Raw genomic sequence first — 13,521 nt, 5'->3', positions numbered from 1 at the left:
AAGGAGCCATCCCCAGCGCCCGGGCCATCTTTGCTCCAATGGAGCCTTGGCTGCGGGAGGGGAAGAGAGAGACAGAGAGGAAAGTGCGGCGGAGGGGTGGAGAAGCAAATGGGCGCTTCTCCTATGTGCCCTGGCCGGGAATCGAACCTGGGTCCTCCGCACGCTAGGCCGACGCTCTACCGCTGAGCCAACCGGCCAGGGCCAAGACGTAGTTTTTATGTAAAACAGATGATTGCCAATGCAAACAAATGTTCACCTTCCCCCTGACACGCTCAATTTGCGTTCAGCTTTAAATTGTTTCAAAAGCAGATGATTGCCAATGCAAACAAATGTTCACCTTCCCCCTGACCCACTCAATTTGCGTTCAGCCGTGGCAACTTCACCCCACTGGCTAGTACAGTTACGCAAGCAACCAATAAGCTATCGGCGACAAACAGACACTTAAGCCGCATATAATAAAGATGTCTTGAACTCCCAACTAAACTGTAAGCTCCAGAAAAGACAACCATTTCTTGTATATATGTCTGTGTATCCCCAGAACATCTTCCATGTAGTACAGTCTCAATAAATCTTTGCTAATTGATTTAAGTGGCCAGCATGTGATAGCATACCCATGAACAAAGCATGTTAGGCCTGTACTACTATCCAGTGTAACTGGTTTTGTTTAAAATTAATGTTTTGGATGTGTATTTTAAATAGACATACACATGTTAAAAATACGTATTTTAAAGAGAATTCATGAAAATAGGAGCACCAGGTCCACATGAAGGGAACAAAGGTCGTTTAGAAGAAGGCATGGTCCCCTGGCCGGTTGGTTCAGTGGTAGAGCGTCGGCCTGGCGTGCAGAAGTCCCGGGTTCGATTTCCGGCCAGGGCACACAGGAGAAGTGCCCATCTGCTTCTCCACCCCTCCCCCTTTCCTTCCTCTCTGTCTCTCTCTTCCCCTCCCGCAGCGAGGCTCCATTGGAGCAAAGATGGCCCGGGCGCTGGGGATGGCTCCTTGGCCTCTGCCCCAGGCGCTAGAGTGGCTCTGGTCGCAACAGAGTGACGCCCCCGGAGGGGCAGAGCATCGCCCCCTGGTGGGCAGAGCGTCACCCCCTGGTGGGCGTGCCGGGTGGATCCTGGTCGGGCGCATGCGGGAGTCTGACTGTCTCTCCCCATTTCCAGCTTCAGAAAAATAAAAAAAATTTAAAAAAAGAAGAAGGCATGGTCATGGGCACTACTGGCTGAGCTGTCCATGAAACCCCCCCCCCTCCATGGCCACTTGCTCCAGTTCTGTTACATCCAGAGGTCTTTAGTTTCCTCTCAAGAGCACCATCATTGAATCTTTTTGTCTGTGGATCCTTGTCAGGTTGCGTGTTCTATTTTTCAGGGTTTAAGTTGTCATCATCACAGATCAAAGACTCTTGACAAGAGTGGAGAGTAAGTTTAATCATTAAGCTACCAGAAGACATTTTTTTAAAGAATTGATACTTCTGGTAGTTATCCAGTGGGTCAGAAACTAAAGCTTTTACTAAGCAGTTCAGTAATCTTATTGATCGAACTCATGCCTGTTTTTATGGTTTTGATGTGAGACAGTTGTCTTTAATACAGCTTTCTCTACTCCTGGGAAAGTTCCAGTTACCATGCTGAAATATCTAGAAACCTACTTTTTATTTTTTTTAAAAGAACTAAAATATAATCGATTTGTTAATTAAGAAGACACTAGAGAGTTGGCTTTGAGAAGTTCTGACTTTGATAAATGGCAGTCATTCCACATTTAATTTCTTTGTGTTGTTGAATTTAAACCATATAGCTGGAGGTGAAATTTATTTATCCCCCAAATCTAGAATTTCACATTAAATTCACTCCAGATACTGCACAGTAGATATAAATGATTTTATGTGATGCAGGTTATAGTGTGTATAGGGGCTCATTTATTTTTTTTTTAATGTGCTGTCTATTATTAGACTTCTAATTACTCAGACTGGATGGAAGCAGAAAGGTCTCCTTCTTATAATAACTGCCAGTTATTTAGTTGGAGATTATAGGCAGAAGGAGTTCATTTTAGGTAGTTTGATTTAAGAGATAACATTTGTTTTTAAGGAGTTCTAAGCATATTTGTCTTTGTTTTGTTCTTTTTATAACCCAAGTCCTTTACATTTTAATTATTTCAACAAAATCTGCAATTTAACCAATATCTAGAAATGATTAATTTAATTTCTTCCTTTATGCCCACATGTCTCTCATTGAGGAAAGTCAGTATTCACTATGGTTATGAAAGCAATCCATACAGTACTTAAGTTTTGTAGAATATATGCACTAATTTATTAAGCATATCTAGGGAATTTTGCATTCACTTACTTTTTATTCTTTGTAATATCCTTCTAGAGAAAATGTGCATTCCAGCTCCCTGATGAGGTAAACTTACTTGAAAAGTAAAATTTCATTTAAAAATCTCATTTGATTTTCTTAGAAATATATACATATTTTTTTGGCTACATTTTAAATAGTCTTAAGGCTATTGAGTCCCCAGGTGACTAATTAGCACAACAATAATATTCTTTTATTAATGTGAAAATTATACTGTCCTCAAGAGACCTCAGTTTGATTTGTGTGTTTTGATGCCAGTACAGAAAATTTTATTTCTCACTAAAGGAGTTTATTCTCTGTGGTTGGAGAGAGATGCAAAACAAGGACTGGTGTGGGGCTGTGGGACCCTGTGTGGATTATGGAAGATTTAGGAGAATCAGTTTCCCATGGGATGAAGAATTTATGTGGAAGCATTGGAATCTTTGACGTGTCTGGTGCTATGCTGAAGGATTTAGTTGCATTATTTCATTCATTCCTCATAATCCTATGTGATAGTATTCCCATGTCTAATTCTGAGAAAATTGGGAGATCTAAACTTGGATGAGGAGAGATTTTTAACAAGAGCACTCTGTTCCCTGACCATGCCGAGTTTTCTCTCTGGAATGTCAAGTTGCTGGGTAGATGCTGGGATGACGTGCTGTCACTTCTTCCCTCTTATTGACATGTAGTTTGAAGTAGGCAGCAGAGTACAGGAAAGTGTATTTAGTGTATTCAATCATACTACTTAACACTCAAACTAATTTTTACAAACATTCTGTTTTGTTAGGAAGTCTCTGATAGTAACTGCTGGGGTGGAACATGTTTGCCACCCACATTACTTGATTTCTTTATTAATTTCTTTTTTTAATATCTTATTTACTAATTTTTACAGAGATAGTAGAGAGGGGTGGGGAGCGAGAAGTATAGTTGCCTCACTTTAGTTGTTCATTGATTGCTTATTTATTGTATGCACCTTGACCGGGGAAACCCAGGGTTTCAAGCTCTGTCCACTGCATCACCACAGGTCAGGCCAATTTTTTTTTTTTTTTTTGTGACAGAGAGAGATGGAGAGAGGGAGAGATAGAGACAGAGAGGAAGGGAGAGAGATGAGAAGCATCAGTTCTTCATTGCAGCACCTTAGTTGTTCATTGATTTACTTTCTCATATGTGCCTTGATGGGAGGTGGTGGTGGGCTACAGAAGAGCGAGTAACCCCTTGCTCAAGCCAGCGACCTTGGGCTCAAGCCAGTGGCCATGGGGTCATGTCTGTGATGTCTATGATCCCATGCTCAAGGCAGCAACCCCACGCTCAAGCTATCGACCTTGGGGTTTCGAACCTAGGTCCCCTGCGTCCCAATCCAATGCTCTATCCACTGCACCACCACCTGGTCAAGTCAGGCTACTTTCTTTTAATAGCAGAGCACTGCTCTATTCAAAACCAATCAAAAGCCTCCACTTTTAAAAATAAAGGGTAACAAAGACTGAGGATGGCATTTTCCTTCTCGTCCTGCACTAGCCTACGCCTGAGACATCTTTCAGCACCCACGCTTCAGACTGTAGGTGTGCCTTTTGGATGCATCACAGAGAAACAGAGGGTTAACTCCAAAGTCAAGACTTTGAGATGTAAAAATATGCTCGAGTTGAACATTATACTAAGAAAAATGTTAGAAGATGACGTGCAAGGGAAACGGTTCCATGAGGGGAGGAACTCCTGCTGCTGAAACTCCAAGTGGATGCTCTTCATATTTGTGCCTTTAGTTCCGCTCATTGCAGTTTAGTAGTGAAGTGGGTCATCTAAGAGGGGTGGTGGCCTAGACCCAAAATAAAGTTTCCTTGAAACCAGATGAGAGGCTAGCCCTGACCAAAATAGAATCCTGACTGTTCACTCACTAGGATGTAACTAAGCAGAATTTTGTGTCATAGAAAATAGTCGAAGCAAAAGAGGATCTTCACTGCCTCTTGTGATAGATGCTAAAGCCCTCAACAGTACAGCCCTTGTGTGAAGTACAAAGCAGCAGTTTGTGTTCTGGTCTGGAAAGATCTGCGACACACTGAAGTGTGTAGAACTTGCGCTGCACGATCTCTTCTAGCGCAGATGTTTGAATGCATACAGTTGTATGCATATACATGCATGAAAAAAGAACTGGAAAGATACATCTGAAAACATCTCCATTTCAGGAAGGGAATGGAAATTGGAGAGGAAAGGGTTTTTTGTGTGAATTTCCTCAATGTGTTTCTATCTTTAAATTTTTATACACACACACACACATTAAAAGCCTATATAAACAGGGAAAGCAAAGATCTAATGTCTCAGTGAAGATGTGTGGTGGCTAAGGCATAGGTTCTGGAATAAAAAAAAATTGCCAGGGTTTAAATCCCATCTCTTCCTAATTGGCTATACATCCCTACGCAAGTTATTTAACTTCTGTGGCTGAGTTTACTCACATGGAAAACAGGGATAATGGTACCTTTGTTATAGTATAGTTTAGGGGTCCCCAAACTACGGCCCACGGGCTACATGCGGCCCCCTGAGGCCATTTATCCGGCCCCCACTGCACTTTCTGAAGGGGCACCTCTTTCGTTGGTGGTCAGTGAGAGGAGCACATTGACCATCTCATTAGCCAAAAGCAGGCCCATAGTCCCCATTGAAATACTGATCAGTTTGTTGATTTAAATTTACTTGTTCTTTATTTTAAATATTGTATTTGTTCCCGTTTTGTTTTTTTTATTTTAAAATAAGATATGTGCAGAGTGCATAGGGATTTGTTCATAGTTTTTTTTATAGTCCGGCCCTCCAGCGTTCTAAGGGACAGTGAACTGGCCCCCTGTGTAAAATGTTTGGGGACCCCTAGTATAGTTGTTTTGAAAATTAAACAAGTAATACTTGGCAGGGCATGTGGCGTAGGACCCAACCCAGTAAACTTTCAGTATGTGTTAGTTATTATAAACGATAACACTTAGACAACACCTAGCTAGAATCAATTCTTTGTGCAAACTTTTCAGTGGAAAATGTTTCCAGCGACAGCTTTAGTCACCACAGTATGTTTTCTCCAGGTTTCATTGTAGTTGTCAGTGGTCTTGTCATATTTTCACCCTACTGGTGCTGAGAACTTCAAAAGGAAGCATAGCAAAAGCAAATGGGATTATCTTGTTTTATGAAGAGGGCCATACATTTTACTTGTGGAATACTCCTGACTTTGCTTCTTTGACCGTGCTAATCTAATGTACATATTATTAATACATTATTAGTCAACTAAAGAAATGGAGACGGAAATAATGAGGTTTTTCTTTCTTCTTTAGGAAGACTATGATCGTCTGAGGCCTTTATCTTATCCAATGACTGACGTCTTCCTTATATGCTTCTCTGTGGTAAATCCAGCCTCGTTTCAAAATGTGAAAGAGGAGTGGGTGCCAGAACTTAAGGAATATGCACCAAATGTACCCTTTTTATTGATAGGAACTCAGGTATGTCTGCTTTGATTTTCCCCATTGAAGAAGACTCTCTCAGGCAACAGTGTGGTGCTGCCCTCAGACACATGCACCTAAGGTTTAGTTTAGTAGATGATGTACGTGGTTAAGCTCAGTTGTAGTTATGATAAATTCTATTACATTTTTGGGAAAAGTAGTGCTAAAAGAAAGCCAGTTATATTAGTTGGTTTTAAAATTAAGTTTCTTTGTTTAAGCTTTTACTGGTATGTGGGGATTAAGTGGGACTACATGCTTGATTCATCTTTAAAGACTTGTAATATTATGGGACGTTATTGACCTTTCTTAATTAGATTGATCTCCGAGATGACCCCAAAACTTTAGCAAGACTGAATGATATGAAAGAAAAACCTGTATGTGTGGAACAAGGACAGAAACTAGCAAAAGAGGTAATGGAACCTTTACAGAATTTATGAGTAAGTGTAAAAGCAGCTAAAGTAATACTAGAAGCTAACATTATTGCGCACTTACTACATGCTGGGCACTGTGCTGAGTGCTTTCCGTGCATTATCATCTTTGATCCTTGCACCGACCCTGAGGTAGGTCTGACTGGTTCATAGTTTTACAGAACAGAAAACGGAGGCTCGGCAATGTCAGGTCACTTGTTAGGTCCTGCAAGTAATAAATAAATGCCAGAGCTGGGTTTCAGTCAAGGCCTGACTCCAGAGCCCTGACTCTTAGACTGCCAGTATTTTCCTAATAAGTCATATGTGTAGATAGAGGCATCAGAAGAAGGTGCTGACCTATACACCCTTCTTAATCACTTAGATATCTGTGCTGTGCCACCACAGGCTCTGTCTGCAGTTAACACTCATGGAGTAGGTAGCGGAGCGACAGATTAAATCTGCAGTTAAAAACAAAAACTTATGGCTAGGTTCGAAAAGAGATGAGTTGAATTTTCTTCCAATCTCTTAATAAAAGATAGGAAGTAGCAGCATTCTAAAGCATTTATAACTGTGATGTATCTTTTAACTTCTATATTTTCCTCACCCCAAAGCTAGGCTTACTTTTTTCTCCGTTGGGCCCAACATTATTGGATTCTGTTTTTTATATATGACTTTAATAGGACTTTGGTGGAAACAGATTCTAATAAAGTCCTTTAAAATGTACTATCAGGAGACAGAAGGAAACAGGAAAACTTTAAGGAGGACAGTTTTTCCTAATGCAAAAGATAAATAACTTCACTAACAAATCACTTTAGAAATTTCACATATTCAATTTTGTAAACTTGGGGAAACAAGAAATTTCTAAATGCCATAAAGAGGGAGAGTCATAAATGAGAATATTAATGTTTTAACTACATAAAAATTTAACACATCATATACCAAAAATAAAAGTAATATAACAAACTTGACACGTATGGCAGAAAAATGGGTTAATACCCCTTTTTTAGAAAAAATTTAGAAAATTAAATTTAATGGGGTGACATTGATCAATTAGAGTAATGGGTTAATATCCTTAGTACACAGGAACCCTTTGCATATGAATTAATCAGAAAAAGACATATCCCCAGTAGAAAACTGGGCTAACAACATCAATGTAAAATTCACCAAAAAATACAGATTGCCATTGAAGATAGAAAATGTTTAAACTCCTTAACAGTCAAATGTAAGTTCAATTTCCACCCATAAAGTTGGCAAAAAAAAATAAAAGAAATGAATTATAATAACCCCTTTTCCAGGGTTGCAAGGAAATGGGCATTTTATTATATAGTGTTGGTTGTTGAGTAAAAGCAGTCCTGATAATACACAAAAGCCTTCAAGTCATGCACACTTGATCATCAATTCTGTATGTAGGAATTTATCCCAAGAAAATTATTTAGATGTGCTTAAAGAGATAGCTACAAAGCTGCTGCATTGTTTATAAAGGCGAAAAATAAAAAAACCCCTGCCATCTATTAAAAGTGTATACTAGTGTAGCCATTGAGGTGTTCAAATTTATTATGTAGTTTAAGAAAAAAGTGGTTGCAAAACAATAGGATCCCAATTTTAGGCCTCTCAGCAGCATTTGGCACAGTTTTTCCTTCATGAAATACTTTTATGTGGCTTCCTTGAATGCCCTCTTTGGTTTTTCTGCCCTCTTGTTGGCCTTTCCTCTGTCTCTTCATGTCCCTTTCTCTGAATGATGGAGGGCCCAGGGATAACACTCAGCTTCTTGGACATCTTTCTCTAGGTCTGGGTAAGCTTTTAGCAGTCTCGGGGTTTGGACAGTAGATCCCCAAACTCCTGTCTCCAGCCTGGACCTCTTCCCTAAACTCTGGGCTTGGTTGTCCATCCATTCCCTTGACAAGTCTGTCTTGGTGGCTGAGCATCTCAAAATTATCATGATGAAAACAATTCCTAATTTTATCCTCCAAGCCTGTCCTCCCAGTTACTCAGGTCAGAAACCTTGAAGTCACCCTTGACCTTGATCTTCTTAGATGAGAAAGTCAACCCTGTAGCAAAACATACTGCTCGACCTTGATAATATAGCCAGAATCGAAATGCCCTGCGCCATTCCCTCCTCTTTCAGTCAGGTCCAGATGCCTCCATCTCTGGCCTGGACTACTGGGACAGTTTCTAACCCATCTTTCTGCTTCTGCCTGTGCCCCGTGTTAACCTGTGCTCAACACAACATCCTGAATGAATTTTTTAAAATATAAACCCCATCAGGTCACTGCTCTGCTCAGAGTCCTCCGGCAGCTCCCAGCTTGTGCAGGGTCGAGGCCAGAGTCCTCAGTGTGGCTGCTGCTACCTCTCTGCCTCACTCAGGCACATGGCCTTGCTGTTCCCCAGTCTTCTACCTCAGGGCTCTGAACTTTTGCTTCTCCCTCTGCCTGAAATGCTCTTCCTTCTGGAACATTATTCGTCCTTTCATTCCTTTAGGATCTCTGCTCAAATAATCGCTTTGTCAATGAGACCTTACCTGATCTTGTCCCCAATCCTTACCTATTTCATTTATCCATTTTACTGCAGACCACACATTACCCTCTGACAGTCTACCTCTAGTTCTTATTAGTTCATGGTCTTCTCCCTCTAGGGTAAGTTTCATGAATAGAGACTTGCTTTTGTTCCTGCCTCTATTCTCTCATTTGACAAATAAAAGCGCTCAGTACATTTTCAATGAATGAATGAATAGGTCTCCTCTTAAGAGTAGAAGCCAAAGTCTTTAGTGTGCTCAAGACCACCTCACTGACCTCATCTCTTATCATTCTGCCCACTCACTCTCTCCTGCCATTGTGGCTTCTTACAGAACACTCCAAGCAAGCCTGCGTCTGGGTCTTTGCCCCTGGGATCTGTCCGCCTAGAGATTCTTCCTCTAGGTATCCCTCACTGCTCAGACTTTACCTTATAGTGCTTTCCCTGACCAGCGCCACCGTCGCTGCTATACCCATCTTCCTCACTCTTCTTTCTTTTCCTCCAGAACATGTACCACCATTCCTCTTTGTCCCCCCAGAACTTAAGCAAATGCATGCATCACACAGCAGGGACTTTGCTCAGTTGTTCATTGATATACTCAGCACCTGAAGCAGTACCTGGCATATAGTAGGTACCCAGTAAATATCTGATGAAAGAACTTAAAAAAAAAATCTGGAAGAGTATATACTAGTAATTTAACAGATGTCTCTGAATATTATGATAATTTCATTCTTTTTGCATAGCTGTATTTTATAATGTTCCTTATAATGGTGTCTTTGTGTCATATCAATTGCGTAAAAAAGGTTTTATGTATTTGTGATTTTTTTTTTCTCCCTCCCAGATAGGAGCATGCTGCTATGTGGAATGTTCAGCTTTAACCCAGAAGGGATTGAAGACTGTTTTTGATGAGGCTATCATAGCCATTTTAACTCCAAAGAAACACACAGTAAAAAAAAGAATAGGATCAAGATGTATAAACTGTTGTTTGATTACGTGAGAAATATCTTCAGTGGCCAAGGAAACTGTTCATTTCTCTCTAAAAAAGCATACGAAATGCTACAGCTATACCTAGACCTCTTATAAACACTGCAGCAGTTTAAAACTTGAAAGAAGAAAACAACCCTGTCCTCAAATTCTATAAAGTTCATTAGAATGTTTTTAAAGGTCCAAGAAGCAGCAGACAGCATCTGAAGCCACAATCTATTATAAATACTTTATTTCAACTAGAAGGTACAATCTCTCAGGGGTTTCATAGTTTAAAAAGCTACAATCACATCATGTAACTACATAAAAAACAGTGCTGTAAATGGAACTGCCCGGCTGAGACCATATACGTTTCTGCACAGTCTTTATGGAATCTGCACAAAGAAACAAAACAAAACAAAAAAACTTCTTCCTTTGTTCCAATTAATTGTTCTTATATGTAAGTTGCTTTCTATTCCAGTATATCCAGAGTGGTGAAATAACAAGGCCAGCCACGTAGCCAAAGGTCGCTCCAAGCGTACAGGAGATGGGCCATACCTGAGGAGAGAATGTATGAGATCAAAAGAGAACAAATGTTTTATTATTACTTGAGCACAAGTTAAGTGTAAACTAAATATTTCTATATTAAAGCTTAATGTGCTTTCTTAAAGAATGCCAAAAGTGTAATAAGATCATAACTGCATTTATCATGAACACTAAAAATGTACATGTCTTACTAGTGTGCATTCAACTGTAACAAGGCTTCTGCGACTGTAGATTTAGTTTGATGCTCCCCAAACTGCATGAGAGACATGCTAAAATTACAAATTAAAATTTTGGGTCAGACTTTGCCATAATCTTGGACTCAATTTAGCTCTCTGAAGTTGATAATTTGTTTTTGAATTTCCACATTGGCTTGTATATCAAAAGAAATGAGAAGTATGTATGATGACCAAATCACAAGAAACTTTTAAGTTGTGTTAAAGAGAAAAGACCTAGAATTCAAGCATGTTACCTGGAAATTATAACAAAATAATTGCTTCCATTATAAAACTGATGTCACCTTTCAGATACAAATATTGGAACCATAGCAGAAGTTACAGAACTACAACTTACGTCAAACAACTAGAGCGTAAGTTAAACAAAATACTGGCTTCCAGATACCCATTTTTTTGCAGCCATATTACATTTCACAATATTACACCAAGCCAGAAGTAAATAATATTGATTTAATCAATCCACAGGCAGTGCAAGTTGGTCCCTAGGTGAAAGGCTCTGTTTTTTAAAAAAACTTTTTCATGCGATCTCTGTGAAGTTTATTTGGTGTACTAGAGCCATTTCTAATCTTTCTGTGGGAGAACAGGCCATAGAATTGTGTTAGAGGTGAACCATCTTAATTACTAGTTCTGTTACCTAATTATGCTTCCTTGTTTGGTCTGCTGTAGATCTGCCTATTCCAAATGCCATGCAATAAATAGTGTTAGACAAAGTTTCAGTGTGGACAAACCAGTGCAGTGCAGAGAAGCATAATCTAATCTATACATTTTCCCCAGCCTTTTCTACATTTAAACTTGCTGTTGCCTAAATTATGATTTTATATCTTTGGTGATCTGTTAATTTCCATGACTTGAGCATACAGCTATGTCTATTGCACAGATTGGGTAATGGAACACTAAACTTTTATACTTGAAAATGACAGCCTTAAATACATCAGTCACAAATCTAGGATGGACTATCTTGTATGTGAGCTTTGTAGACATTTTTTAAAACATAAGCATCACCTTCCCCATTGAAGAGTAGAGCGTCTACTGGATAACTAGTCAGGAGCTTTCTCTCTGAACCAGACAACGGATGCCTTCTTTATCCCAAGAAGTGGTAGTTCACATTAAGTGCCATGGCCTTATTATGTATGCTCAAATGGAATCTTACGTAATGCTCTCATTTAATTTTGGTCTGCTATTTTTAGATAGAATTGAAAGGAACTGTATAAATCAGTTGGTATATTAGCTAAGTTGTCCAACACATGGTATAAAGGAATTAAGACAGTCAAGTATTGCACATTTCCAACTTGTCTTTGGGGATTTGATGGGAATTTATTTTTTCTCAAATTCTTATCTCTGAAACTTCACACTTGGTTTTACTAGCCAATGAAAGTTAAACTCCGGAATTTGTCCTCTAAGAGAAATGGACTAGGAATCTGGAAACACAGCTCTGGTAACTCCTGTTTCATGAATGGGCCTCAGTTTCTTCATCTCTGAATATGGAAGATAGAACAGAAGATCTCCAATATCACTCCGTTTTTTAGTTCTTAGGATTTTTTTATTTTTCACAATAATCATGGTTGGACATTACCTTCTCAGCTTTACATTCTTACGATGGTACAAATCCTGTGCACAGATTGTTAGAATGCTAAACAAAGATGAGTGTATCGTCTGAACCTGAGGTGCCTTAGGTACTCTATTGACCTTGATGGGGTTTGGAGTTTCCCATTGCTTATTAAGAGCCTCTTCATTGCTCTGGTTCTCTAGTGTGTATTTCTTTTTGCAAAATCCTTTCTGCCACTTCAAAAACCAAAGATTTGTTTTCTATTCATATGCAGATTGTAGAAAATTGCCTTATTTTCAGGAAAACATCTTCATTAAAGGCTCAACAGAAATTCAGACTAATCACTGGGAAAACTAGTTGAAAATAGTGAAATACAATACTTCAAAAATACTGACATGAATTTTGCTAGTGAGTGGAAATACACTGCTTCTAATAAGGGTATGAATGAACTTAAACTTATAGTTAACATTTTTTATATATAATCAGCTCTGAAGTTATTAAAAGTAATTTTAGAGGCTTCCTGAAATCTCATTTAACACTTGGCTAACTTATACCCTCATTCTATCTCTCAAGGTATATTTTAGGTTAGCACATTTTGAATTATCGTATTTCCAATAAGTAGAGCCTGAATTATGGTTTTTATTGTGAATTATCTTACTTTAGACATTACTTCCATTTGATTTTTAATTATTCTTAAGTACCAAATTAAGTACTGGTTTGTTGGTTGTTGCTTTTTAAAGTGATTGTTACTTTAACAGTGTTCCATCTTAATACATGGGGTTACAAATAAAATATCATGCATAGTTTACTGTCTATGTAAAGCACTGAACTTCTTACCTTAGTTTTATTTAACACCCTGTGGAAACATTTGGGATAATATACTCTTTCCTCTGTTTCTCATTACTCATCATCGGCCAAGTGTAAACATCTGCACTTTGTTAAAAAGCACACTGTCCATGAGTAGGGAGAATAATTCCTTGGGAATCCCAGTCAAAATCCAATTTGGGTTACTAAATTCTACTTTAATTATTTTGTAATTTCAGTGTGGCTCTGTGTTTCTAAACACATACATATATTCACACACATTCTTTAAAAGCTACTGTACTTCACCTCCAGTGGAATGCCAAAAATGAAGTAAATATCGGTCTTAAAATGTTGTCTAATGAGGGGTTAAGGCTTCTTGGAATACTTGCTATTATTAAATGTCTCAAGAAATCTATGCTGTCAGCAAATTAAAATGTTGGACTGGCTTTGAAGATTGTTTCCTAGTGATGGATCAGGCTTTCTTGAGTCTTGTTACAGTCATTTTTATTTTAAGAGAATTTCTTTATATAGGGTAACTTCCTTGATTTTTGTATGCCAAGATAAGGAATGGCAAAAGGAGTAGTTGAACCTGACCTGTGGTGGTGCAGTGGGATAAAGCGTCGACTTGGAACACTGAGGTCACTGGTTCGAAACCCTGGACTTGCCTGGTCAAGACACATATGGGAGTTGATGCTTCCTGCTCCTCCCCATTCTCTC

At 38.9% G+C, this 13,521-nt stretch overlaps 2 protein-coding genes across 3 annotated transcripts in view; one reads left to right on the top strand and one right to left on the bottom strand.

Moving 5' to 3' along the window:
* The window catches only part of RHOQ (ras homolog family member Q), a 42,315-nt gene extending 29,059 nt beyond the window's left edge, over positions 1 to 13,256 (top strand). For both annotated transcript variants that reach the window (XM_066378347.1, XM_066378346.1), the window contains 3 exons: positions 5,630 to 5,794; positions 6,109 to 6,204; positions 9,554 to 13,256. In XM_066378347.1, coding sequence (XP_066234444.1) covers positions 5,630 to 5,794; positions 6,109 to 6,204; positions 9,554 to 9,709 — 417 coding nt within the window. In that variant the 3' untranslated portion in view covers positions 9,710 to 13,256. The remainder of the gene's footprint in view (positions 1 to 5,629; positions 5,795 to 6,108; positions 6,205 to 9,553) is intronic.
* PIGF (phosphatidylinositol glycan anchor biosynthesis class F) overlaps positions 9,912 to 13,521 on the bottom strand; it is a 30,979-nt gene continuing 27,369 nt past the window's right edge. Inside the window, exon 6 of the mRNA XM_066378345.1 lies at positions 9,912 to 10,233. Within this exon, the coding sequence (XP_066234442.1) occupies positions 10,120 to 10,233 (114 nt within the window). The 3' untranslated portion in view covers positions 9,912 to 10,119. The remainder of the gene's footprint in view (positions 10,234 to 13,521) is intronic.

Source organism: Saccopteryx leptura, chromosome 3 (assembly GCF_036850995.1).
Source record: "Saccopteryx leptura isolate mSacLep1 chromosome 3, mSacLep1_pri_phased_curated, whole genome shotgun sequence".
NCBI classification, from domain to species: domain Eukaryota; kingdom Metazoa; phylum Chordata; class Mammalia; order Chiroptera; family Emballonuridae; genus Saccopteryx; species Saccopteryx leptura.
The sequence above is the reverse complement of the archived record's forward strand: the minus strand, read 5'-3'. Positions and strand labels throughout refer to the sequence as shown.